We start from the raw sequence: 24,921 nt of genomic DNA on the forward strand, positions 1-24,921 counted from the left end.
ACTTATTAATTATTTTTATATACAGTGACTGACATTCAAAATGTTTCAAAACTATGATATAACTATGTGGTTATTATTTGAATAACTAACAAGTAACTCCAAATACTAATATTAATTCATACATTTTGCGTCATACATGACTGTAATCCCATGTATTTATAGAAACTAAATAATCACACCACTGACATATGTATAGAAAGAATTCAATATACATGTAACATAGTAGGCAAAGATTTTGAAAATTAATAAATATACGCAAGTTATATTTTATATTTTGGAACCTTCTTCTTTTTTTTTTTCGACTCATGATAATTAAATCATACTATACTTACTTATATTTAATCCAATTTTATTTTTATAATTTATATATAATATAATTTGGATAGAAATGAATTTTTTCGAAATTTATTATTTAGTAATAGAAGAATTATCGTACTTTTCGATGCCGATAATTCTGATTTTTCACTAAATATCGATTAATTAAATATTTATTTTATCGATTGATTGTTACATAAGATTTTCGTAAACAAGTAACGAAGAAGAATATAATTAGGAAATTATATTATATTATTTATATCGAAAACATGAAAACATAGTGTTGCATTAACTATGGATTAAATATAAATAAAATGGCAAAAGTCTGAGATCTATTAAAAAAGCCGAGTAATTTTTTATTGCGTATTCGTTTAATTCATTATCTAAGGCTTATCTTATAGAATTATTTGCGTATAAAAATTTGTCTTGGAATATTTTACATCTAAAAAATAAAAGATAATTAAATAATATAAATTTTAAAAGAATAAAAATATATTGGAAAAAAACTTAATTCAGTAAAATAATAAATCAATCTATAATTTGCATGTAATTTTTCTCGATAAAGAGAAACAGTTTTACAATAACGTGTCATTAATTTATCATCTCAGTTATTATCATACTTTAAGGTCAAAGTGCTAGTTCATTTAGATTCTGACCAGTAAATGTTTGTTTTACATGCGTATATATGTATAAGATATATATATAAGAAAGAAGAAGTTTACTTTTCAAAGTTTCATTAAAAGCAGTACGATATGGAATACGAGTTTTAGTTTTAATCAATGTTAGAAAATAGTTTTTGCATACCTATTTATATTTATATCTTTCACGAGATCGAATAAATATCGTTTCTAATAATAACTATCGTTATCGTTTCAATATCGAAAATTGGGAATAGATATAGCAGCATCAATTACGAATATCTTTCTCTACGAGATATTTCCATAGGAGGAACATCTAGGCACAATTAATATTATTCTTGGTATGATAACGAATTTTAATTTATGAAAACAATAACATATTATAAATTACGAGATTAAATACAATTAAATATTCATTTTTTAAAACATTATTCAATGCGCGAATTAATGATTATGTTATTTATGTTTTTTCCATTAATTTTATTCATGAGATTGCATAAAACATTTTTTTTAGAAATATAACGCTAATAAGGGATAATAATTGTAAATATTTTAATACAATTTTTCAAATAACACGATCGCTACGTAACATAAATCATGGAAAAGAAAAATAAAAATATCGGATGGTAATTTATGAAAATATATATTATCGGGGCATTTATCGTTTTAATATTAATTTTTTTGGAAAATAAAAAAAAAAAAAAAAAGGAAATGCACGAAAAAGTGTGATTCATCGAAGAAAAAAAAATTCAAAATATATTTTGAATTTTTCAAAAAATCGATTGAATAGAATTTTAATTTACGAAAACGATTAACCGACGTTTATTTTATTCGATATGAAAATTTTTTTAATGATACATTCGTTTTCATTAAAGAAGATAATTTGAAATTCGAATAACAACAATATATCTTCGTTGCAATCGCTAATACTATTTCAAATATTTCCATAATTTTCGATTAAAAACGTACATTTTAATATAAATTCAAATCGATACAATTTATTTTCTCATTACGTATTACGATTTTTTAAATTATCTGTCGACGAAGGATAAATTCATTAAAAAATAATTTGTACATAATAAATAATTTTAAAACATATGCATACCATTTTCATTGATGGAATGAAATAAAATTTTTTTTTGTATAAATTATTGGTAAATAATTTAAATATCACGCATTTTTTTTTTAGAAAGGTGAGAAAAACGATACCATGGGGAAAAGCGAAAGTTCGATACCAGGTTTTGAAAATTTTCCCGGAAGGGAGGCTAAAGTTAAAACAGGCTACGCTTATTTGGAAGGAAGAAGGCAAGTAGATGGCGCGGAAGATTTGTGGAGGATTGGAAATAGCTTATACGATTTGGAAGGGTTCGCAAAATTTCATCCAGGAGGCGCTGAATGGATCCGCCTTACCAAGGGTACCGATATTACCGAACTTTTTCAGGTATAATTTATCATTTATTATTAATCATTGAATTAAAGATCGTCGAATTATCGAAATGAAAGAAATTTTCTCCATTTTTTTGATCGTTCTCTGGTCGCTTCGTGTAAACGGTGATTCGTTTAAAAAGAACAAATAGATCGAAATTTAAACGGCAATGTTCTGAAACTGAAATGTTCGAGAATAATTCGAAATCTAATTCGAAAATTGGACTCGATTGTTATTCGCGCTTTTTACAGACGCATCATTTGACCGACAAAGCCACAAAACTTCTTCCAAAATATTTCATAAGGGAGGCTGTTGTACCACGAAAACTGCCATTAACATTCGAGCCAAATGGTTTCTTTTCTACGTTCAAAAGACGGGCATTGGAAGCTTTGAAGGATGTGAATTTCCATCAGCCGTCCACAAAAACGAATTTAATCGCAGATTTTCTTTTCACTTCTTCTTTAATATTCAGCATCCTAACAGCGTACACCCAATCTTATCTAATGATCGTGTTTACCGGTTGGTAAAAATATTTCCGATATTTTTCTCCGAGAAAAGCTCGTAAAACGTAACGCCGTTAATCGATAAAGATTTATACTTTCAGGGATTCTCCTCGCATGGACCGCTATAAGCGGCCACAATTATCTTCACATGAAGGATAACTTTCGAATGTATTATTTCGACTTGAGTACGATGTCATCGAAGGATTGGCGAATAACGCACGCGATGAGCCATCACATGTATCCCAATACTCTATGGGACTACGAGATATACGCGTTCGAGCCTTTTATTCATTGGTTACCAGATCCGAAAAAATCTTTAGCGATGACTTTCGTGAGTCAACTCATGAGTCCTATTATTTGGGCTTTGGTATTTTACGAACAAGCGATCAAAAGGTTTGTTATTTTATTATATATGTATATTAAATAGCATATCGTGACAAATCGAAAATTTATTTATTCGTTTCAGATATTATTCCGTATTTTTCGAATATAAAACGTTCGAAATAAGAGACGCGATACCTTTTTTCCTACCCGTTTTAATGTCATTCTTCACACCAAATTTCTTCACGGCTGTGAAACTGTGGTTATTGATCATAATGGCAACTAGTTTTATATTCTCCATAATCGGTTTCAACGCAGCTCATCATCATCCTGATATCTTTCACGATGGTGATATATACAGGTTCGTTTATATCGAAAATTGTTTTGCATTTTGAGAATCCGAATATTATTTTCTTTAAAAAGAAAAGATTCATTTTTAACGAGTTTTTTTCTTTAAAATTTTGAATCAATCTTATGTTTATCCTGCCTCAAAAAATCGAAAGATCGTCCTTCTTTCTATTTTTTAGAGACGATTATGACTGGGGTGTGCTGGAATTGGATGCTGTGAGGGAACGAAAGGTGATCGACGATTCCGATTTTTTGGTACTGACGAATTTCGGTTTACACGGTCTTCATCACCTTTTACCAACGGTCGATCATTCTTACTTGCCACTTTGCGTGAACGCTTTTGAACAAACTTGCAAGGAATTCGGGATCGGTATCGAAAAATTCACTCAATGGGAACTCATCAAAGGACAATTTAAACAATTGGCACGTAAGAAACTGAAGAAGAATTTCAGATAGAAAGGACGAGAAAAGTATTTCAAAATAATCGTTTCGATATATCGTGTGAATATGTAACACGAGTTAAGAAGTATATAATATAATAAGTAAGAATCGGAGTGTGTGATTTCTTTTTTTTTTTTTTTTAACGCTATTATCATCAAACGAATCAAACGAAACTTTGCTTCTTTTCGTTCTTAATTTTATTTATTGCTTATTTATTTATTAATAAATACATACTTCGGCTCTCTTTATAAATTACAATTAAGTTTATAGGATAGGATTATCATTTCGATGACACGTATTATAATAATAATAATTGCGCGCTGCCGTTCAAATCCGTGACTAGCGTTAAATTTTTTTATCATCTTTTTTTTCTTTTTTTTTTCTAATAATCTCGCGTTTCGTTTTTTTTTTAACGCGTATATCATTTCCATTTATCGATTCGTCCGCTTGATACGCGCGTATGCCAGTATGCCACGTATTAACGTGTTAACGTTTCTCGACTTTCGATCAATCGCGTTGCATTTCGGCCGCTCGTATCCTTCCTCTCTCTCTTTCTTTCTCTTGCTCTCCCACTCACTCTTTTCTTTCATTCTCTCTTTCCTCGACCGTCAGCGCGAGTGGTGAAGTCATTTCTCCTTCTCCTCCACTTATATCACCACCCATTTTTTTTTTCTTTTCCCAACATCGATCTTCTTAATAATAGTACTTGCTTGCATATACATCGTATATAAATAAATATATATACGCTAAAAACGTTTAAAACGAGCAAAAATATTTTTCATATACCGTTTTTTTCTTTCTTTCTTTCTTTCTTTCTTCTTCTTTTATTTCTCGAAACTGGCAAGGTGACCAAGCGTGGGTATCGCGACGACATTCTTTCCGTATTCTACCGAACAACGCGAACAACAAGGTATGCGTAGGTATGAAGATAATGGGATGAGTTATTCGAATGAGATGAGACACGATGAAAGTTCGCCGATTGCGATTAATTCCTTCGTTCGTTAAGCTGTTGCGATAATGTGTTTTCTAACAAAAATACAATATTTGGTCGCAGATAGAGATTTTTACAGTTCACCATCGGGCTGCAGGTCGAAGCGTGGCGGGAATGCGGAACCATCCAATTGGGGTTTGAACGCAGGTCGATGAGGCTGGAAAGAAAAAGAAAAGAAACGTTTTAACGTCACTTCGTTTTCGAGGGGGATAATAACGATGGGATCAAGTAATATATCTCTGTGATATATCTCCTTTTGCAACCACAAAATCTATACGTTTTTCTTCTTTTCTTTTCAAAAAAAAAAAAAAAAAATAGGAAAAAAGGAGGAAGAGAATCGTCTTGATCCCATCTTTCCTTTTTAATCGGGATTTTACACGTTTTACACGATACACGTGGTGAAAAAAGAAAAAAACAATTTTAGAAATGTTTTAGCGACACGTTCTCTTTGTGTCCTTTTTCATCGTGAAAAATTGCGTATTTATGTAATCGCGGATCATCGATCCGTGTGTTACAAACGATAAACAACAATGGGAAATTATCGATCGATCGAGGGTCGTGATACCTCTCTCGTTACTTATCTTTAATGGATCATTTTCTCCGTCTATATTCGGTTGGACGAGAGAAAAGAAAAAAAAAGTGATCGATGGCGTATATACATATATATCGTGTTTGTGAAGTGAAAGAAGAAAAAACATACGTAGACAAATTGATTTATTCACGCGTACTAAACATTTAACTAACTCTATGATCAATGCCAAGCAATGATTCGTGTTTTCTAAATTCTATGGAATCCGGTTCGGTCAACCAATCAACACGATTTGTTGTTGGGATAAGGTAATGCACAACGTTAATCAACGATTAAGGGATCAAGCTTCATACTTTAAAAGGTGTTGCGCCCCTTGAAGTGGTGTTATCAGCGTTTCACACAGGTTCAAAAAAAAAAAAAAAGAAAAAAATAGAAGACATTGACCGATTCGGTCGGGGATTCGGAAAGTATGTGATATTATTTTTCTTTTTTGTTGAAGAATTATTATCTTGTATTTTTTTTTTTTTGTCTGTCTCTCTTCACTTTTCGACACCACACACACGTGCTTATGACACGTGCACAGACTTACATGGACCGGCGCGATGCTCTTTACTCCAATGCGGAGGGCGCCTTACGGGCCTTCTGTTGGGGCTATACAGGGACACACAGATTTTTCGATTAATTAATCTCCTCTCTTCAAACGCCGCACGTTTTCGTTCATCGATCTCTACGAAACGACGACGCACGAATCATCGTTTTTCTCTCTCGACAATAATCTTTATTCAGATACCTCTTTCCTTGAAACTTGCTCTCGTATACACAAAACTAATTGCAAGTTTACATTATTTCGAACAATTCGGGGAGGAGAATATTCTAACTCCTTTTGCCTTTCGTTCTCGATAAGAGATAAAGCAACTCTCCAAGTCAAAGAGATAAGACAGAAAGGACGAATTCGATGCGAGGGGCCGAGCTATTAATACGAGCTTACCGCTGGGCTCAGTCCACGCGCGGCACTTCCTCCGCGTCCCTTGGTACGGAACTTGGTGATCGCCTGCTCGGCAAGGTCCGCCCTTTCCTCCGCCTCCTCCAGCTCCTGTTGCGCCTTGCGGAATTTCGCGAGATTCAGAGCGGCGATCTCTTCCGCTTCTTCGATCTGCCTCTTGTACGTCTTGATCTTCTGCTGCAGCTTGTCGACCAAATCTTGCATACGCTCGTGGTTCTTGCGATCTTCGTCGGCCTGCAAAACGTTTTACATAGATGAAACGCAATGATCTCGATGAAAAGAGGATCGATCACAGTGTATATACTTACCTGGAAGCTAAGCTCCTTGATGCGACGTTCGGATTTGCGGAGATTCTTCTGGGCATCGGCGTGTCTCCTCTGCTCTCCGTCGAGTTCGTTCTCCAATTCGCGGACGCGTTGCTCCAATTTCTGGATCGCCTTCTTACCACCTTTCAAAGCGTTCGCCTCGGCCTCGTCCAAGCGTACCTGAAGCTCCTTGATCTGGGTCTCGAGCGCTTTGCGGAGTTTCTCCTGGGTCTGGGCGTGATCCTGCTCGGCTCGAAGCTCGTCGGCCAATCTCGCGGCGTCCACCATCGCTTTCTTCGCTTTCTCCTCGGAGTTCTTCGCCTCGTTCAACAACTCGTCCAAATCGGACTGGAAAGAAACGAATGTCGTGAACGTGGAGGAAGGGGAGGCAAGAGAGAGAGAGAGAATAAAAGGAGGATAATACTCACGTGCAGGGTTTGAAGTTCGGCCTCGAGTTTCCTCTTGGCTGCGGAGATAGAGGCGTTCTGGGCGCCCAATTCGTTCAACTGCTCGTGGCAATCGGCCAACTCTTGTTCAGCCTGGCGACGCCCGCGATCCGCTTGCTCGAGAAGGGTACGGCTCTCCTCGAGCTCGTTCTGGAGAGCGTTCGCCCGGCGTTCCGAAATCCCGAGCAATTCCCTCGCCTCGTCGCGCGCCCTTTGCTCCTCCTCCAGCGCCGTCTGGACATCCTTCAACTGCTGCTGGTATCTCTTTATGTTCTTCTGAGCCTCGGCGTTCGCCTTGTTCGCGTGATCCAGAGCGATCTCCAACTCGTTGATGTCCGCCTCCAGTTTCTTCTTCATGCGCAACGCCTCGGCTTTACCCTGCGAATTATTACCATTATAATCATCGTCGCGAAACGGGACGAACGAGAGGGGAAAGTGAAGTCAAGGAACCTTGGCCTCGGCCTCGAGCGACGCTTGCATAGAATCGAGGGCACGTTGGTGATTCTTCCTGGTATTTTCGAATTCCTCCTCCTTCTCTTGGATGCGGCGGTCGATCTCTTGTCTCACTTGGCTCAACTCGAGCTGGCTGCGCAACACTTTGTTCTCCTCCTGTTCCAAAGCGGCCTCCGCTTCCTCGAGGGCCGCCTGGAGCTCGTCCTTCTCAGCCTCCAACCGCTTTCTCGCCTTCTCGATCTCGTGAATGTTTCGTCCTCCCTCGCCGATCTGGTCCAACAGATCCTTCACCTCGTCGGCCAGATTCTTGTTCTCGCGGCGTACCGCCTCCAATTGCTCCTGCCCTTCCTCGTACGCACCTTCGAAACACGAAAACACGACGTTACGAACAAGCGAATAGAAAGAGAGAGAGATGGAAGGGAAAAGAGAGGAAGAGACTCTACCTCTGAGCCTGAACAATTCCGTGCTGTAATTGCGGCACTCCTTTTGGCTGGCGTCCAGTTCCGCTGCTAGGTCGTCCACTTTGAGCTTCCACTCGCCGATGATCTTGTCGAACGCCTTCTGCTTCTTCTCCGCGGCGTTCGCGATCGCCGTCGCGCGATCCACCTCGATCTGCAAGTCCTCCACCTCGGTCGACAATCTCTGCTTCGTCTTCTCCAATGCGAGAACCTTTTGATTCAACGACTCGATCGTCTCCTCCGCCTCGGCCAACCGCGCCTGCAACTTCCTCTTCGCCTCCTCCAATTCCTCCGCCCTCGCCACGCCTTCCGACTCGTACTTGGTGCGCCACAACTGGGCCTCGGCGTTCGCCTTGCTCAACTGCCTCTGGAGATCGGCCTTGCCCTCGGCCTCCTCCTCCACCTGTTCCCGAATGTTGTCCAAGTCGTGCTCCAAGTTGCGGAACTTGCCGAGGAGGGTGGCCCGCTCCCTCGACTCCTCGTCGGCCAATCGTTTCGTGTCCTCGAGCTGGGTCGTCAGCGATATCTTGATCTTGGACAATTGATTCACCTGGGACTCGGCCTCCTCCAATTGCCTCAACAGATCGCTGTTCTCGATCGACAATTTCTTCTTGGCGGCATCGAAATCGTTCAACGTGCGGTTCACCTCCTCCAATTTACCTTGGGTCTCGTTCAATTGGTGTTGCAGTTGTTTCACGATCTTCTCTTGGGCGGCCTGTTTTTTTTTTTTTTTTAAAAAGAAAAAACAACATTATATTATAACTCCTCTATAAGACGATCTTCGTTCCTTCGAATTCACTTTTCCAACTGATTTGGATGGTACGTTCAAATTTGGTGACGTTCATCTTCATCCATTCCAGAGAAAAAGCGAGTTCGAAAGAAAGAAAAGCGAACGAAAGAGGGGAAAGGGGGGAGGAGAAAGAGGAGAAGGAGGAGGAGAAAACACACGAGGAGGGGGAGACAACAAGCTTTGCAAGCTGAACACACTTTTCCAACGACGATCACGCCACGATAAAATTGTTTGCCGCTTCGTGCCGCCGCGCCACCGCTTCGTATTCGGCCGAGAAAAAGCTGTTAGTCGCGTTAGTCCTATTGGATTTATCTCTTCGATGAACCAATCTTACCTTTTCGTTGCTCAGTTGGTCTACCGATGCGCGCATGTCGTTTAATTCGCTGAAGTATTGAACCTTGTCCTTTTCAACCCTAATATTCGTTCAAACAGACGTAAACTTTTGGTTAACAATTGGTGTTTCACGATTGGGAGGAAAAAGATAAAAAAAAATAAAAAGAAAAATAAATAAACGATTTCGATCGCAACGACGAATCGGCCGAAAATTCGTGAAACAGAGATAGGGGGGAGAGAAAGAGAGAAAACAAAACCGCAAAACATTCCTGTTGGACGAAATCATTCGAATGGGAGGGGTGGGGGGAAACGAGACACTTTGAACGGATCAAACTGTACATCGAACAGAGTGGATAACGATGGCAAAAGTAATTTTGAAAAGAGAGAGAAAGAGAGAGAGAGAGAAAAAAGGAAGAAAAACACGTATGGAAAAAGAAAAAAAACCACGGACACATTCGACATTCTCGACTTTTTTTGAGCGATACCTTTTCTCTAGAAACCTGATCCGTCGCGGCACGAGAATTGTTTAGTTCGGCATGGATATCGTGACGACCCTTTTCGGCTCTGATGTGAAAATATTTCGTTATAATTTCGATCTATCGTTTTTACTACTATTACTATCGCTACTACTACCACTACTACTACTATTACTACTACTACTACTACTACTATTACTACCACTACTATTACTACAACTACCACCATTATATTATTATATATACTATTATTACGTATTTTTTCGTAAATGCGTAATAAATCCCCCGTGATACTTCGAACGTTTAGAGACCGATTATTGGCTTACCTAGCTTTCAATTTGTTGAGCGTGTCGATTTGCTCTCCCATCTCGGCAACGGCATCGTTGTGCTTCTTGCGCAAATTGGCCAGAGTGGTTTCGTGTTGGATGTTGGCCTCCTCGAGGTCTCTGCGAAGTTTGCTGAGCTCGGCCTCTCTCTTCTTGTTGAGCTCGATTTGGGCGGACGTGGCGCCACCAGCTTCCTCCAAACGTTCGCCTAGTTCCTCGAGTTCCCGCGCCAAGTCGCTGCGCTGTTTCTCCGCTTTCACTCGCGAGCCGCGTTCAGCTTCGATCTGAAAAACCAAAGTTCGCGTTCCTAACGTCTTTGTCCGTCCATCGGATCGTCGAGCGCGGATCGTTTCGAAAAACGAACCTCTTCCTCCAATTCTTCGATACGGGCTTGCAACTCCTTGATCTGTTTCTGCAGTTTGCCCACCAACGATTGTTCATCCTCGAGTTTCGCGGTCAACGACGACAATTCTTTGTCTTTGCGTTGTATGGTCTGCTCGAGTTCCTTCTTGTTCCTTTCGAGATCCGCGACAGCTTCCTGAGTAAGTTTCAAATCACCTTCCACCTTTCGCTTCGCCTTCTCTACGTCGGCTCTAAAAGAATAAAAATAGAATTAGAAATAGAGAGAGAGAGAGAGAGAGAGAGAGAGACGCGATCGCGTATAATTCTAACCGTGATTTCTTTTCACGTTCCAATGAATCTTCCAGTTCGTCCAGAGTGTGTTCCAATTTGATCTTCACTTTATTCAAGTGATTGACCTTATCCTCGGCAGCTTGAAGCTCTTCGGCGGTCTTCTGATTAACCTCGCCCTGATTCTTCTTCTCCTTGTTCAATTTGTTGATCAACTCGTCCTGATGAGCGATCTCGTCGTTCAAGTTACGGATCTGATGATCCTTGGTCGCCTTGTCCTGCTCCGACTTCTGCAGGTTAAGTTCCAAATCCTCGATATCTTTCTTCAGGCCCGCCACTTCCTGTTCCAATTTCTTCTTGTTTTGGAACAGATTGTTTCTCGTATCCTCCTCTTCTTTGAATCTGTCGTTCAGATCCTGTAAATAGGGAGAGTATATATCGAATACGCATATTGAGTATTTATCGAATATTTTCGAAAAATAATTCTTAATATCCTTCCGAATCTCGACGGTTAAATTCGAAATTATTTCAAATCTAAAATTAATTCCACATATCGATCGATCAACATCGAAGGAACAGAGAATATTTTCTCTATTGTCCGTGTTATAAATAATTCTATTCGGATTCTATTTCAAAATAAAATAAAAGTATCGCGTATTATCGCTTCTTCGATACGTGAGCGACGATAGACGAGAGAGAGAGACAGAGAGAGAGAGAGAGACAGAACGCGTTCGTTCGTTCGTTCGTTCGTTCGTTCGTTCACTTCGCGTCGTCGAATCATATCGAGGAGGAGGTAGACAATTTTTGGAACGGAGCGAATCGGCGAAGGAGATGACGCGCGCGCGTATAAGCGCGTATAAATACACCATACACCTGTTACCTCTCCCTCGTTCCGTCGGTTATTCCAGCCAGTATAACCACGCCCACTTTTAATAACCTGGAATCTGGGATCAGCGATGGTAGCTAAATTTGGCCGTGTCGAAGGTAGGGGCAAACGTCCCTCCTTCCTCTCCGCGTCTCAGGTATCTTAAGCCGATTTAAACCCATCTCTTTTTTTCCTTCTTTCTTTTCCGCTTTTCATTCCTTCCTTCCTTCTTTCCTTCCTTCCTTCCTTCCTTCCTTTCTTCCTTCTTTTCTTCCTATCCTTATATAGCATCGCTTAATTTCACGCATAATCTGCCTTTACGATTCATAGCATCGCGAAACCGATCGATAAAATAGGGTTTCGAAACGTCGTCGAGAAATTGTAAACAAAACGGATCGGGAAAAGAATCGGTCATCGGTCCCGTTTCGACTGTTTCCAGCGGGTGGAAACGAGGCAATGCTAAATTTAATCTTAAAAGAAAGAAAGAAAAAAAGAGAGAGAAAGATCTTACGAGTGGCGGTGTTGACATAAAATATCGGTTGATCGGTCGGTGTAAAAGATGCCCGGTTAAAAATAGCCCGGTATTCCGGAACGAAACGTGTTCTCCACGAAATTCTTCGAGTTCTTTTTATATAACGCGCGACGAGCTTTTCTTTTGCCTCACCAATCTCTTTTAAACATGTTCGTTTCCTCGAACGTTTTCTCGCGGAATCGGCACGATTACATAAAAAAAAAAAAAAAAAAGAAAATTAGTACGATCTTTTTAAAAAGGATTTTTCGATTTATATTTCCATTCGTATCTACGTGCATTATTCTTTAATAAAATAAAATAAAATAAAATCAGGAGAAAAGATATTGGAACGAGAGGAAGAAAAGAGTAAATTTTAGAGGGGATTTTGGAAGGATGCGCGTTATCGCAATTTTAGAACAAACGTGGAAACGAGCGATGATTCGTCGCGTAAGAAAATAAGCGGCCAATGAGCGAGGTAGTCAGACGGGTCTGACTAATGACGCGCCTCCGCTACTTAATGCTCCTTCTTACGAAACGGCCCATCCATCAACTTCTGCCAGGTGCATCATTTTCTGTAATCCGAGCCAGATCCCCTTAAATATTACACGAACAGTTTCTGCGTAAAGCCTCTCTCTCGAAAAATCTCCTTCTTCTTTCCAAACTTTATAACATAATTTATCCTCGTTTCGAAATAGTTCGAACGCGTATTTTTTTCATTAATCGCGTTTTAATTTCGTTATTCGAGGATAATGGAAAGAGAAAAAGAGAGAAAGATTTCGATCTCGTTTTCCTAAGATTTTTGCGAAATTATATTTCGGGAGGACGGTAGGTATGCGAAAGGTAAGCACACGGTCGAAACATTGTAAATAAATTCCGCCACTTTTTCATCCTGCCTACACTATTGGATATATTTAAAGCTGCTCGCTCCTCCCCCGCTTGAGACTCCCGATTATTTCCACTTCCTCTCCTCGATATACTTTATTCTTAATAACTCTCGATGGACACGTAATCGGATCTCTATCGATTCTTCTTCGTTGAGCAGATAATCCTTGATAATCCTTTTCTCGTTTTTTTTTTTCGTTCGTCGTACACGCAAGGCGAATATAATTATCGTTTGCGCGTGATTCACGGTGCATGATTCGATTCGTCGTGGAGGACGTGTATTCATGGTCGCGTAAATGGATTTCGTTATCGATAAATCCGTGCCAATTGAACTACTTTCCGATCTACGGGTCGAAAAATCATCGATCGATCGATTTTTCGTTGCTACGAAAAAAAAAAAAAAAATTCCAACTCGTTATTTCCGTTTCTTTTTTTTTTTCTCTCTCGCAATTCGAGTCAGCATCCTATTTCTTTTTCCCCCTAGCTAATTCGTTGCTTATTTGTTCATTTCTCGATAATGAAGTAGATAATAAAATAAAGAAAGAAATGGAAGAAGAAGAAAAAAAAATCTTACCTGAAGTTGCGACTCGAGATCGGCCTTCTGAGCTGCCAATTTCAACGATTTCTCCATATATTCCGAGAGGGAGCCCTTCTCTCCGTCCAATTGCCGTTGCAAGGCATCCCTCTCCGTGGTGAGTTTACTGTTCTGCTCCTCGAGCTCCTTGCGCAGCTTCTCCTCCTTCTCGAACGCCTCTTGGGCCTTTCTCGCTTTCTCCTCGAGCGCCTGCAATTGCGATTCCGTGTCACCCTCGTTGCCCGACTTCTTCTCCCCCGCGCCCTCCACCGACGTGTCACCCATATTTATCTCGTCCCCGATTCACAGATTTCCGCCCAGAAGCACTTGATTCCTACCCTCCCTCGACAGAGAGGATCGATCGAACGAATTGTATCGGTATAATATCGACACACCGATACGAGACGAGACGACGATTACTGGTGGTTGAAAAAAAAGAAGAGACAGAGAGAGAAAGAGAGAAGAGAGGAAGAGAGAGAGAGAGAGAAAGATAGGGGGGAAGGGCAAAGTTCGATAAAGAAAGGGTTGATTTTCGAAGAGGTCGGCGCGAGTTCGCGTGTCCAACTGATCTTCGATTCGAGCAAACGCTCAACTTTTCTACCCAAAATCCCTCTTCTCTCTCGAGTGGTGCTCGGCCGAGGAATCATCACCCCACTCCAGCCGAATACTCGATCGTGTAGAAAAATATATTTATAACCGATCCCGAAGGAGGGATCTCCTCGTCGTCGTCGTCGTCGTCGTAGTTGTCGTGGTCGACGCGTCGTACGTGTGCAACCAGAAGGAGGTGACGAACGAGCCCGAGTGGGTGGGCGAGTGGGGAGGGGGGAGAGACGCACGAAATTAGAATCGGATCCAGAGGCGAGAGATCCAGATCCAAGTTCTCCAGCCCGTGACTTCTATTCGAGATGAGGAGAGAGAGAAGACATTCTCCCGTAATTGGGAAGAAGATCGTTTTACTCCCATCATCAGTGTACGTACGCACGCACGCACGTATGAAATCGTTTATAACGGGTGATACTATTTCCGATCGAACGCGGATCATTTCGACCACCGCTTTATTTTCGTTTGACCCGTCGGTGGAAATTACTCGGTATTAATCGGCAGATTAACCGACCTTATCCCCCGCCGCCCCGACACGAGACTCGAACTACCCACTCTGGTTCGCTCTAGTTTACCAGAACATTACCATTCTATTTCTGTAAGTACTTGCGCGGTCGAAATCGATCGGTAAATCAACGTCCGTTGTGAAATATCCACAAATTCCTGTCAAATATCGAACGGTCGCCGCCGTTTATCGAGAATTATTATATCGCGGGAACGTGATCGATCGATCGGATCGTGATCGATCGCCCGTTCATCCATCCGTCCCGTCCCAAATTCTATTATTCCCTCGATATTCTATTATAATAATCTTCCATTTTCCCCTTCCCTTTCTTCTTCTTTTCGTTTTTTTCTTCTTTTCAATTTAATCCCGATATCGATTCGCGAAGCAATTTTCATCGATCGATCGGTCGAGATGTGAAAATTTCTTCTTCTTTTTTTATTATTTTCTCGGTATCTCGCTGCCAAGCATAGCCCGCTAAAATAAAATCGTAACTAAATATAACGAAAGCGGGATCATTCCATCTCTAAGATGAAATTAGATATCGTGAATAATCAGGTGACATCGAGGCCCTGATGAAATCGCGAGTTTGGAATTTTTCGGATCCTAAGTTTACGAAATCGGTCGAGCCCACCACCACTGTGAATTATCTTTTCTTTCTCGTCTCGTTCTATTTCTGTTTGTTTAATAGATGGAGGAAAAAAATCGAAGATAGAGAGAGAGAGAGAGAGAGGAGAAAAATCGCGGCGAAAATCTATTTATAGAACGTTAAAAAAAAAAAATAGGTTAGCTTCGATTCTTTCATAACGATAATTTCGATCGGCGATGATCGGACGTTACAACGATATTACAATCGTAATCGACGTATCACGATTTTTCGATTAAATTAAATTTATATCGAATCGCCAACCAGAAGCGAAAAGGAGAAACGACGAGGGAACGAAGAAAAGAAATCGTCGTCTCGGTCCAAGTCTCTTCTTTCGAAACGATGAACCTTCCTACGAGAGAGAGAGAGAGAGAAAAGAATAGGCGAGGCGAAACGATCCGCAATTTTTTCCCATAAATATCGCGATACCCTCGAGACGTTACCCTCGAGACGTCGTCAACAATAAAAAAGATGTGAAACGTGCTTGTGCTTCTGCCAGAGATCGAATCGAAATCGATTTCGTTATCGATTAAAAATACTCGTCGCTTCGTTGCACTTGGTCCGACGAATATTAATAATACGATACTGCACACATTGTGTATGCACAATTGCTGAAAAATTTTACAAAAAGAATCGTGTAACGATAGTCGCGAAAGTTGTCAGAGGAATCAAAATTTTACAGAGAGTGTTAATCGCGAGTGAGATAAGATGGATTTTGAAAAAAGAAAAAAAAAGAAAAGAAAAGAAAGAAATACACGTCGATGGAGGACTTTTGAAAAAATTTTAAAAATAAATGGAATGAAGAGACTCACGGCAAGCTCGTCCTCGATACGAGTTACGTTGAGGAGAGGTTTAACTTTCTGCCACAACTTCCACCACGGCCAAGTACGAATTTGCAGATACTTCCTCAAATTTCTTTGCACCACGACCAAAGCCAAACGTTGCTCCTGCAGCTTCTTGTAATCCTTTCTCGACAGGTAGCCTCTGATGTAGGCTTGCATCCAGGACACGATTTTGCTCAATCGTTCGTCACGGAACTCTTCCATCTGACCCAACACTCCGGCACGGAAGAATACCTGTTGCGTTTCGAACACGGGCCGAACAGGGCCAAATATCTTCCATTAGTCTCGTCCATCGGTCTCTTACTCAATTTCGACCATTACTTTGATTACTTTTTCCAAAATTTTCCTCTCCCAATCGTATGTATTTTCATTCAAACATTCTTTCTCATTAGTTCCCCCCCCTTAAGTAACCAAAGTAACGAGCGTTCTTGTTCGTCTAGTTTAGATGCTACTTTATCTAGAAGGATCGTCATGCAAAACTCGTGGAAGCAGGAGGCGAGGAGAAGAAGAAAAGCATCGACGATAAAAAAAAATCGAGGATTAAAAAACAATGGGGTTACAACGGTCCGAGAGGAAAGAATAATCCGGGATATTAATAAAAGCGAGGCGAAAGTTACCTCTCTGCCGCGATATGCCGAGCGAAAAACAGGCGTAGTAATCGTGGTTGCAGCTCCGTGATGATGTACATCGCGCAGCGTGGATTAATAAGAAACTTCAACTTTCGATCCTCCCTTCGATCTCTTCCAATTTCGATTCTTTACACTTCGAGAGGAGAGAGAGAGAGAAAGAAAGAGGAGAGCTCACATTGGATATTTTATTATCGCGTCGAAATAAAAGGAAAAAAATTGGAAGAGAAAAACGTTGGAGGAAGTTGAAGGATCGAAAGTTTTCGACGATGGATAGAGTGCAACAGCCACGCCGTTTATAACAAACCAAAGGCGTCCAATACCTTGGTATTGCCCATACGATACAACTCGGGTTCCAGATTGATCGCGTCCAGAATCAGTTGGGTCGCCTTTTGCGGGTCGCAAGGTTCTTTGATGGCATTGGCGCACAGAATTTTGTATCTGCGGCGGTTCGTTTTATTTGTGGTTGGGATGGTTGCCACAACGAATAAAAAACAAAGAGAGAAAAAAAATCATCACACGTGGTTAAACATTTATTATTATTATTATTATTATTATACGTGATTCTTCTATCACTTTGTTGATACGTGAGAAAGGGGGTAGGGGAGGGGGTCAGAGAGCGAGATCCGTCTTATTATTGATCTCGTACCCTCGGCTACCAAACGCTTTACATTTACTTGCATCCGAGAGTTATTCGTTCTCAGAGAGATTCATTCACTCGTTCTATGAGAGTTCCAGCCTTATTCTGGTTGTTAAAACTGGTTGAATCGAGAGATGGTGGAGAGAGGTTCACGCTCCGTATCCGTATCATTTTCCATTCAAATATTTGTCGTGGGCAAAAAAAAAAAAAATGGAAAATTCCAAGATAAAATTGGCGATACGGCGGCGCATTGATAATTTCGTTCGGGTTTGGGGGGTTAAAAAAATTTAAAATTAAGTGATCGTGATTCGTAAATCAACCTTGAATTACGATATTCTCCTCTTTGGTTAGATACACTGATTCGCACTTGTTGCATTTATTGCCAGGCAGCATCGATTATTTTAAACGCTCATAGAAACATATACACGTATTCCTGCGAAATAAACGTTTGATCGATCGATACGGACAGCGCGCCGTTTTTATCTTCCTCCTTTTTTTCCCAATCTTTTTGGTTTGTTATTGTACGAGATCGGCTATAATATCTACGAATAAATTATTTATTCGAGTATTTTAATTAAATTACTTGAATTAACTTTATTTCAAATTTTTAACTTTTCCAATTGGATTAACGGCCAACTCTGATCATACAGAAGCCAAATTCTGATTTATTATGCGAGAAACGGATCGGACTATAACCGAGCATTTTAATAAATTGAATTTCTTGAACCAATTTTATTATTAAAATTTTCAATTTTTTCAACTGGATTAATGGCCAACTCTGGCTATAAAAGGTATAAGAAATTTTATTATATGAAAAACGGATTGAACCATAATTAAGTATTTTAATAAAATTTTAATAAGATTTTTAATTTTTCCAATTGGATTAATGCAATGACTATATAGAAGGCGCGCTGCGCGTATTGTGTACGATCGAGGAATCGGGTGCGAGATAAGCTTCGAGAATCGGATGCGATCTCTCTCTAATGGGGGCGTAACATGCCTTGGTGTGTCCAAGACGATACTGATCGGGATCAAGACCGGTCGATTCCAAAATCGCCTCAGCAGCCTTCTTCGGGTCGGAAGCCACCTTGTCAACCGCCGCCGGTGCAAGAATCTTGTACCTGGATGGGTAAACGCCGGAGGGGCAAAGAAAAACAAAGGTGGTGACGTTACGGGCCATTGCTACTACTACTATTACTACTATTACATACACAGGGTGAAAGAAATCCCGTATCGATTCAATGTAATATTTTCTTTTTTATCGAATTCCTGCCTGCCTCTGCGCGTTCGTCCCTCGATTCCGCGACACTCTTCTTCCTATTTTAATATTTTCTACAGGGGGGAGTAGAAGGGTCACACACAACGGGGGTGTAATAACGAATATCTACGAATATCTTTCTAAGTGAATGTAAAAAGAGGGTGGGGGCAGAGATAAACATTCGATGCTTTCGAGTCATATACTCACATACATATATATGTATAGACATAGATCTACGTATCAGGGGAGAGGGGACAATTCACAGATAACAATTGGATACCGTTATACTTATTATTACGAGTAATCGATAATTCTGGAGAAACGTATCTAGAGTTAAGTGAGTCGCGATTCATCCAAGAGATAGATTCGAAATTAAAAAAAAAGAAAAGAAAAGAAAGAGAGAAAGAAAAAAAGAGAAAGAAACGGTATCCAATTTGTCGACTAGGGGATTAAATGAAATAAAATCGATCTTGTCATCGAGATTATCGAGAAAGGTAGACGAAAAAAATCGACGAGAAAGAGGTGGGACGGAGAAAACGCAAAGAAAAATTCATTTCGTTCGAGAAATGCAACTAGCCTTAGTGTGACCAATCCTGTACATGTCCGATCGAGGCCGACTTCGTCGAAACATTTTTGCGCGGCTTTCTTTGATCCGGCTCGTTTGCCATCGCAGCCGGTGCTAAGATCATGTAACTGTACGATCACAATATAAAATATCATTTTACGATCCTTCTATTCGTTCTTCTATAAATTCCCCTTTTTTAACTTTTCCAACTCTTCCAACGGTCAATGTAAGTAGCGTTTCGTGCCGCGTAATTCGAGATAAAATTTGTCCTTGTCGAGCATAATATACGAAATAAAAAAAATATATATATATAAATATGTACGTATATATACACAGAATGTTTTTGAATTGAACAATATACCAGTATATTCTAAGTATATTCTACGTAATAAAGATAAGAAAAGAACGTTATTTCATCTTTATCTCGGTTTTCGACGTTCTAACGACCATACACACTCGCTTCACCCCACCATATGGATCCATCTTTCGCGAACTTTACGTTTCATATTTTTATTAAAACTACGAATTCATGTTCATAATGTATAACGTTCCTTTTCTTATTTTTACACGTAACAACGTACCGATCGATCGTTTAACCTCTTAATGAACCAATTAAAAATTCAAAAATAATAGTTTTTCCACCAATTTTTTTATTCTCTATTTTTGTTAAAAGAACGTTAACAAATCTTAAAAAAAAAAAAAATAATTTTATGCAAAAAAGTTTAAAGTAATTGCGTCTACTCCGTTTACCGAATAATTCGAATAACAAAAAAAAACCTTGAAAAGGATCAAAAAAATATCGAAAAATAAAATTTTTACGACGAAACTTTTTATGGGCGAAAGAAAATAAGACGACATTCTAACGAGTATATTCGGTTGTTTATATAGAAAAACTGCAAAAAAACTGTTTACGAATTAACTCGGGCGAGTGTGCTAAGAGGTTGATCCAAGGACACAATCCTGTGTATATACGTATAGAACAAAATACTGTTCGAACTATAATACGCGTATACATAGAAAAAAGAAAGAGAAAGAGAAAGAGAAAGAGAAAGAGAATTTACTTACCGTAATTTGAAGTCAGGATAGACCATCCTGTTGGGGAATCCTTTACGACAAATACGAATGCCCTCAAGTACACCGTTACAAGTCAATTGATGCATGACAAGGTGAGAATCTATGACACCCGGCTGCTTCATCTCGTTGGGGATGATACAACGGACGAAGTGAGGCTGGGTGGCTCTGAGAGTGGTCATCAGATTGTTCAATTGTTCCCTGTAGGACGAAGAGACCGTGGAGAAGCCACCGCCCTTCTTGCCGCGTCCACCTTTGCCGCCACCGCCACCACCAGCATCGCCCGACTGTCCGGGATGATCGGCGAATATCTCCACCAACAGTTTGTTCCCGGATTTTTTGAATTGGTCGACCACCGTGTCGTTCAACGGATCCTTGTTCTTCTCCAGCCAACCCGTGATATTGTAAGGTACCTGTGCGCAACATGACATTTCAACGTTTGTTCAGAGAAGGATAAAATAATTATTATTGATGAAAATAATAATAATAATAAACGTACGTTTCCGGCATAATGGCCGATAGCGAAGTGAGCCGGTTGCTGGCCCGGTTTCGGTGGTTTCGGTTTCAAATAATTAGGACTCTTGCCAAGGTGATTGTTGTTCAGCTTCTCCTCAAACGTTTTGTCCGTCGCTTTCGGGAACATAGATTCTTCTTCAAGAATCGACAGGATACCCATAGGCTAGATTCGAGCAGGGAAAAAAAGATATTTCGATCTTAGTTTGGTTTTTTTTTTTCCTTGAGAGTAACGTTCCAATACGGTGTAATAAAAAAAAAAAAAATTGTGGAAAATTAATTCACGTTACTCTCGATTATCACGAAACGTTGAAATTGTTCGGTCGATAAAATTATTCTTTGTCGATACGTTTTCATTCGTATCCAAGGAAGAATTGCTAAAACGAATTGCATCGAATAAATTTCCGAGTATAATAAATTTAAAAAATCGAAAAGATGTAATAATGAATTTCGACCGATCAATTTTCCTTTTTTTTTCTTATTTTACTCACCGACAACGAGCACGATAATTCAAACACACGTGTGCATGCTGGTATCACCATGTAACACACACAAAAAAAAACAAGGAAAGCTTTAGAAGCGTGGATTATCGTTTGGAGGGTCGTCGATAACTTGATCACGCATTCCATTTTTCTTTACCTTTATATATCTCGATTCTTTTTTAACACGCTTGAAAAAAAAATCGATCAAAATTTAATTCGTCTTCTCGCATCTGTCGCTCTTTATTGGAACAACGACGCGACGTTTGCGAGAATTCTCTTTATAAAATAAGCTTGGAAAGCATAAAACATTAGAGAAAGAGAGAGAATTAAGAGCAAAATTAAGAAAGAGATAGAGTATGAGATGCGCGAGGAAAAAATGAACGAATGAAGCAATACGAAACCAACCTGTCGAAGAGCAAGATTAGTGTAACGAAGCAAAATAATGGAAATTACGCGCCATACAATACGCGTCATCGCTTATTGCCATGCTGATGAGATTTCTATTTTTCTTTCTTTCTATTTTTTTCTTTTTTTTTTTTTTTGCCTTTTTTTTCTTTCTCTATTTTTCGAAGCTGTCGACCTTTCGTTCCTGCCGTTCCATGCGGTGATGCGTGATATTGCAATACCTTCTCGATTAAATCGATCGTTTGTTGCAGATCCATGCCAAAGTCAATGAAAGTCCATTCGATCCCTTCGCGTTTGTATTCTTCTTGTTCGAGAATGAACATGTGGTGATTGAAGAATTGTTGAAGCTTTTCGTTGGTGAAGTTGATGCACAGTTGCTCGAAACTGTTGAACTGCTCGAGACCAAGGAGGGGGGGAGAGAAAGCAAACAGAGAACAAAGGTAAAAAAAAAAAGACAGCTGTCATTAATGCTGCTTACACAAACAACAACAACAAAAAATATTGGGGATTTATTTTTTTTTCTTTTTTTTTTTCTTTCTTTTTTTACAAATTTTCTTTTTCTTTCACAGGGTATGTCATTTAAGCATGACCATGAGACACACGAGTTACTTAAGGATTTCTCGCTCTGCGTCAAGTCTGCTTTAAGATTATAATATATATATATATTATAATCATTTTTACACGAGACGATTATCAATGTTATCGATCTATTCATTTTTTTCTTTTTTATATCTAAATATTCAAAGGAGCAGACTTGCAAAGCTAAAAAAAAAAAAGGGAGGTACAACAAATATAAGATTAATTAATTAATTAATTCATAAGCCGAACGATCGATCGTAGATCGACGAGCTTTGGTTTTCAAAGTTAAAATTTTCATTTATCGATCGATTCCGATGAAATTCTTGTCGATCGATGATTACGAAGGATAAAGACAAAACAAGGGGGGATACAGGGGGGCAGGGGCAGTGAATTATGCAGAATTATGATATACAGAATATATATATAAAATAAATAATGAATTTGAGCTCGGTTCGAAATTCACGTTATTAAATTAATTTCGTTATATATATAATCCAAAAACGTTCTTTCGAACTCAGTTTTCATTTCAATTCTATTCGAACAACGAATAGACAGAAGATTGAACCGTGCTCGATGAAAATTTGGGTCGTCTTTTTGAATAGACGGATCGAAAGAGGAAGAGTTGCACAAGAGGGGTTTTTCAAACAAAAAAAAAAAAAAAAGAAACGAGAGAGAGCGAGAGGGAGAAGCACAACAAAATAAACAACAAGGTAAATGTATCGAATACCTTTCGAAATGTTCCGAAGGGTAGCGAAAAAACGATAAACGACGAATAATTATTTAGGAAAGTAATACGAAGAAGAGAAGATAAGATAAGATAAGCGTGAGAAAAAAAAGACGAGAGCGCAAAATATCCAAGAGCGGTTCAAACCGGTCCAAAGAGGTTTGTGAGATATTTTTGTCTATCTTTTTTTTTAGATGGAAAAGCTTGCTGGTTCGGTCCATCGCCAATTTTGGTCAGCCCTTCTCCAATTTTTTTTTTTTCGCTTTTCTCGTGTATCGTATCTTTTCACATTCTCGCTAGACTTTTGTCTTTTCGCCTTTGCGTGCGGGAATACCTTCTCGATCAGTTCGATACAAGAGGCCAAGTCCATCCCAAAGTCGATAAATTGCCAGACGATCCCTTCTTTCTTGTATTCCTCTTGCTCGAGGACGAACATGTGATGATTGAAGAATTGTTGCAGTTTCTCGTTCGTGAAGTTGATACACAGTTGCTCAAAGCCGTTGAACTGTCGCATTTGTAATAGCATACGCGCGTAAAGTAATGGGTGGCACAGCGGAAGAGGGGCGGGTGAGAGGGGAGAAGAGAAGAGAAAAATCATCAGAGCGTGAAACAACCGAGTCGTTTACCAAATACGTTACGGGATCTTTGTAGCCTTCATTAGTATTTCGAAAGTCGAAAAACGAAAATATATGCTCGATTCTCTTTTTTATACGCGTATAGATTTTAATAAAGCTATCCATGAAAGCTGCAAAGACGCGTAAATAGATGTGTTCGATAGATCGAATTTAATCCTATGCGTTTATTTTATGGTGGCATATTAAAAAAAAAAAAAGAAAGGAATTTCATGATTTAAAAAGCGTAAACGTTGAAATAAATTATCCTTGCGTAAGAAGGGAGTATATATATGCTTACGATACGCGTACGATTTACCACCCAAAATATGAAACTACTGTGTATGTAACTGTTCAAAAACAATTAAATATAGATAAAAACAAAAAGAAAAAAAAAAGATAGAACAAAAGGCGATGATGGAAAATTTGCAAACGAAAGCAATATCCGGAAGGAACATGGTAATTAAAAAAATTTCATTTTCCTTTGATTACGGCACATCTATATTACAACTTACTTACGAGACGATAAATATCGGGAGGGAGGAGAAATTTAGTTAACGATCGATAGTTACAGGATTTGAGTGGATCGAAATCAATACAACCGAATGTAAGAGATGCCTAAGCGAGACACGAAAAAATTGCTTGCTTCTCACTGCGAAACGCGAAATCACACGATTTTAATAAAGGGCAACAATACAAAAAAAATGGGGGATGAGGGGAAAAAAACAAAAAAAAAAAATGAGAAATATGGTTTGCGATCAACCCAAGAAAACAGTGGACGATCACTATTTGCCTCAATAAGCGTTAAGTTTTGCGTTTTATCAAAGATCCAACCGGTCTTTCTGTGGATCGTTTACGCTGCTGCACTCTTATGTTTCGTTTTTTGCTTATTTTTTTATTATTTTTTATCTTTTAATGGGTGGATCCGTCATTTGGTCCGTTGCCATTCGATCGATTCATCCGTCTTTTGTACCTTCTCGATCAATTCGATACACGCGAGGAGATCCATGCCAAAGTCTATGAATTCCCAGTGAATGCCCTCCTTTGTATATTCCTCTTGTTCGAGGACGAACATGTGATGATTGAAGAATTGTTGAAGCTTCTCATTGGTGAAGTTGATGCACAGTTGCTCGAAGCTGTTGAACTGTTCGAGCAAGAATCAGCCATGCTTTTCGAATATCGATATCGTCTATTTACGTCTTTGTCAATTTTTTTTTTTTTCTCTCCTCGATCGTCCGTTTCTCTTTTCGAGGATACGCTTACGCTACTACACGCGCAGCACACAACCTAATT

The 24,921-nt window shown here is 39.3% G+C and overlaps 3 protein-coding genes across 5 annotated transcripts in view; 1 reads left to right on the forward strand and 2 right to left on the reverse strand.

The window, feature by feature from the left end:
- Nucleotides 1-1,007: 1,007 nt before the first annotated feature.
- On the forward strand, nucleotides 1,008-4,105 carry LOC107993980 (cytochrome b5-related protein-like). Of its 2 annotated transcripts, none has more exons than XM_062079032.1 (6): nucleotides 1,008-1,294; nucleotides 2,143-2,394; nucleotides 2,631-2,898; nucleotides 2,984-3,275; nucleotides 3,349-3,564; nucleotides 3,731-4,105. In XM_062079032.1, the coding sequence occupies exons 2-6, from the start codon at nucleotides 2,164-2,166 to the stop codon at nucleotides 4,005-4,007; spliced, it is 1,284 nt and encodes a 427-aa protein (XP_061935016.1). In that variant the 5' UTR covers nucleotides 1,008-1,294; nucleotides 2,143-2,163; the 3' UTR covers nucleotides 4,008-4,105. The 2 variants fall into 2 exon arrangements, with proteins under 2 accessions (XP_061935016.1, XP_061935017.1); XM_062079033.1 differs by having other exon boundaries at nucleotides 1,028-1,294; nucleotides 2,147-2,394.
- A 69-nt stretch (nucleotides 4,106-4,174) lies between these two features.
- The window catches only part of LOC107999930 (myosin heavy chain, muscle), a 43,937-nt gene continuing 23,190 nt past the window's right edge, over nucleotides 4,175-24,921 (reverse strand). The window contains exons 17-27 of the mRNA XM_062079036.1: nucleotides 13,565-13,774; nucleotides 10,775-11,148; nucleotides 10,467-10,695; nucleotides 10,103-10,386; nucleotides 9,302-9,380; nucleotides 8,163-8,892; nucleotides 7,717-8,078; nucleotides 7,249-7,644; nucleotides 6,824-7,168; nucleotides 6,501-6,749; nucleotides 4,175-5,140 (exon numbers count right to left, since the gene is read on the reverse strand). Of these exons, the coding sequence (XP_061935020.1) occupies nucleotides 5,057-5,140; nucleotides 6,501-6,749; nucleotides 6,824-7,168; nucleotides 7,249-7,644; nucleotides 7,717-8,078; nucleotides 8,163-8,892; nucleotides 9,302-9,380; nucleotides 10,103-10,386; nucleotides 10,467-10,695; nucleotides 10,775-11,148; nucleotides 13,565-13,774 (3,342 nt within the window). The 3' untranslated portion in view covers nucleotides 4,175-5,056. The remainder of the gene's footprint in view (nucleotides 5,141-6,500; nucleotides 6,750-6,823; nucleotides 7,169-7,248; nucleotides 7,645-7,716; nucleotides 8,079-8,162; nucleotides 8,893-9,301; nucleotides 9,381-10,102; nucleotides 10,387-10,466; nucleotides 10,696-10,774; nucleotides 11,149-13,564; nucleotides 13,775-24,921) is intronic.
- LOC133666641 (myosin heavy chain, muscle-like) lies at nucleotides 16,252-23,899 on the reverse strand. Of its 2 annotated transcripts, XM_062079035.1 has the most exons (5): nucleotides 23,352-23,899; nucleotides 20,814-20,993; nucleotides 20,309-20,727; nucleotides 19,256-19,371; nucleotides 16,252-16,388 (listed from the first exon to the last, which is right to left on the reverse strand). In XM_062079035.1, exons 1-4 carry the CDS (start codon nucleotides 23,613-23,615, stop codon nucleotides 19,257-19,259), a joined length of 978 nt encoding a protein of 325 aa, XP_061935019.1. In that variant the 5' UTR covers nucleotides 23,616-23,899; the 3' UTR covers nucleotides 16,252-16,388; nucleotide 19,256. The 2 variants fall into 2 exon arrangements, with proteins under 2 accessions (XP_061935019.1, XP_061935018.1); XM_062079034.1 differs by lacking the exons at nucleotides 16,252-16,388; nucleotides 19,256-19,371 and adding an exon at nucleotides 17,235-18,541.

The sequence above is a fragment of the Apis cerana genome, linkage group LG8 (assembly GCF_029169275.1).
Source record: "Apis cerana isolate GH-2021 linkage group LG8, AcerK_1.0, whole genome shotgun sequence".
In the NCBI taxonomy this organism is placed as follows: Eukaryota; Metazoa; Arthropoda; class Insecta; order Hymenoptera; family Apidae; genus Apis; species Apis cerana.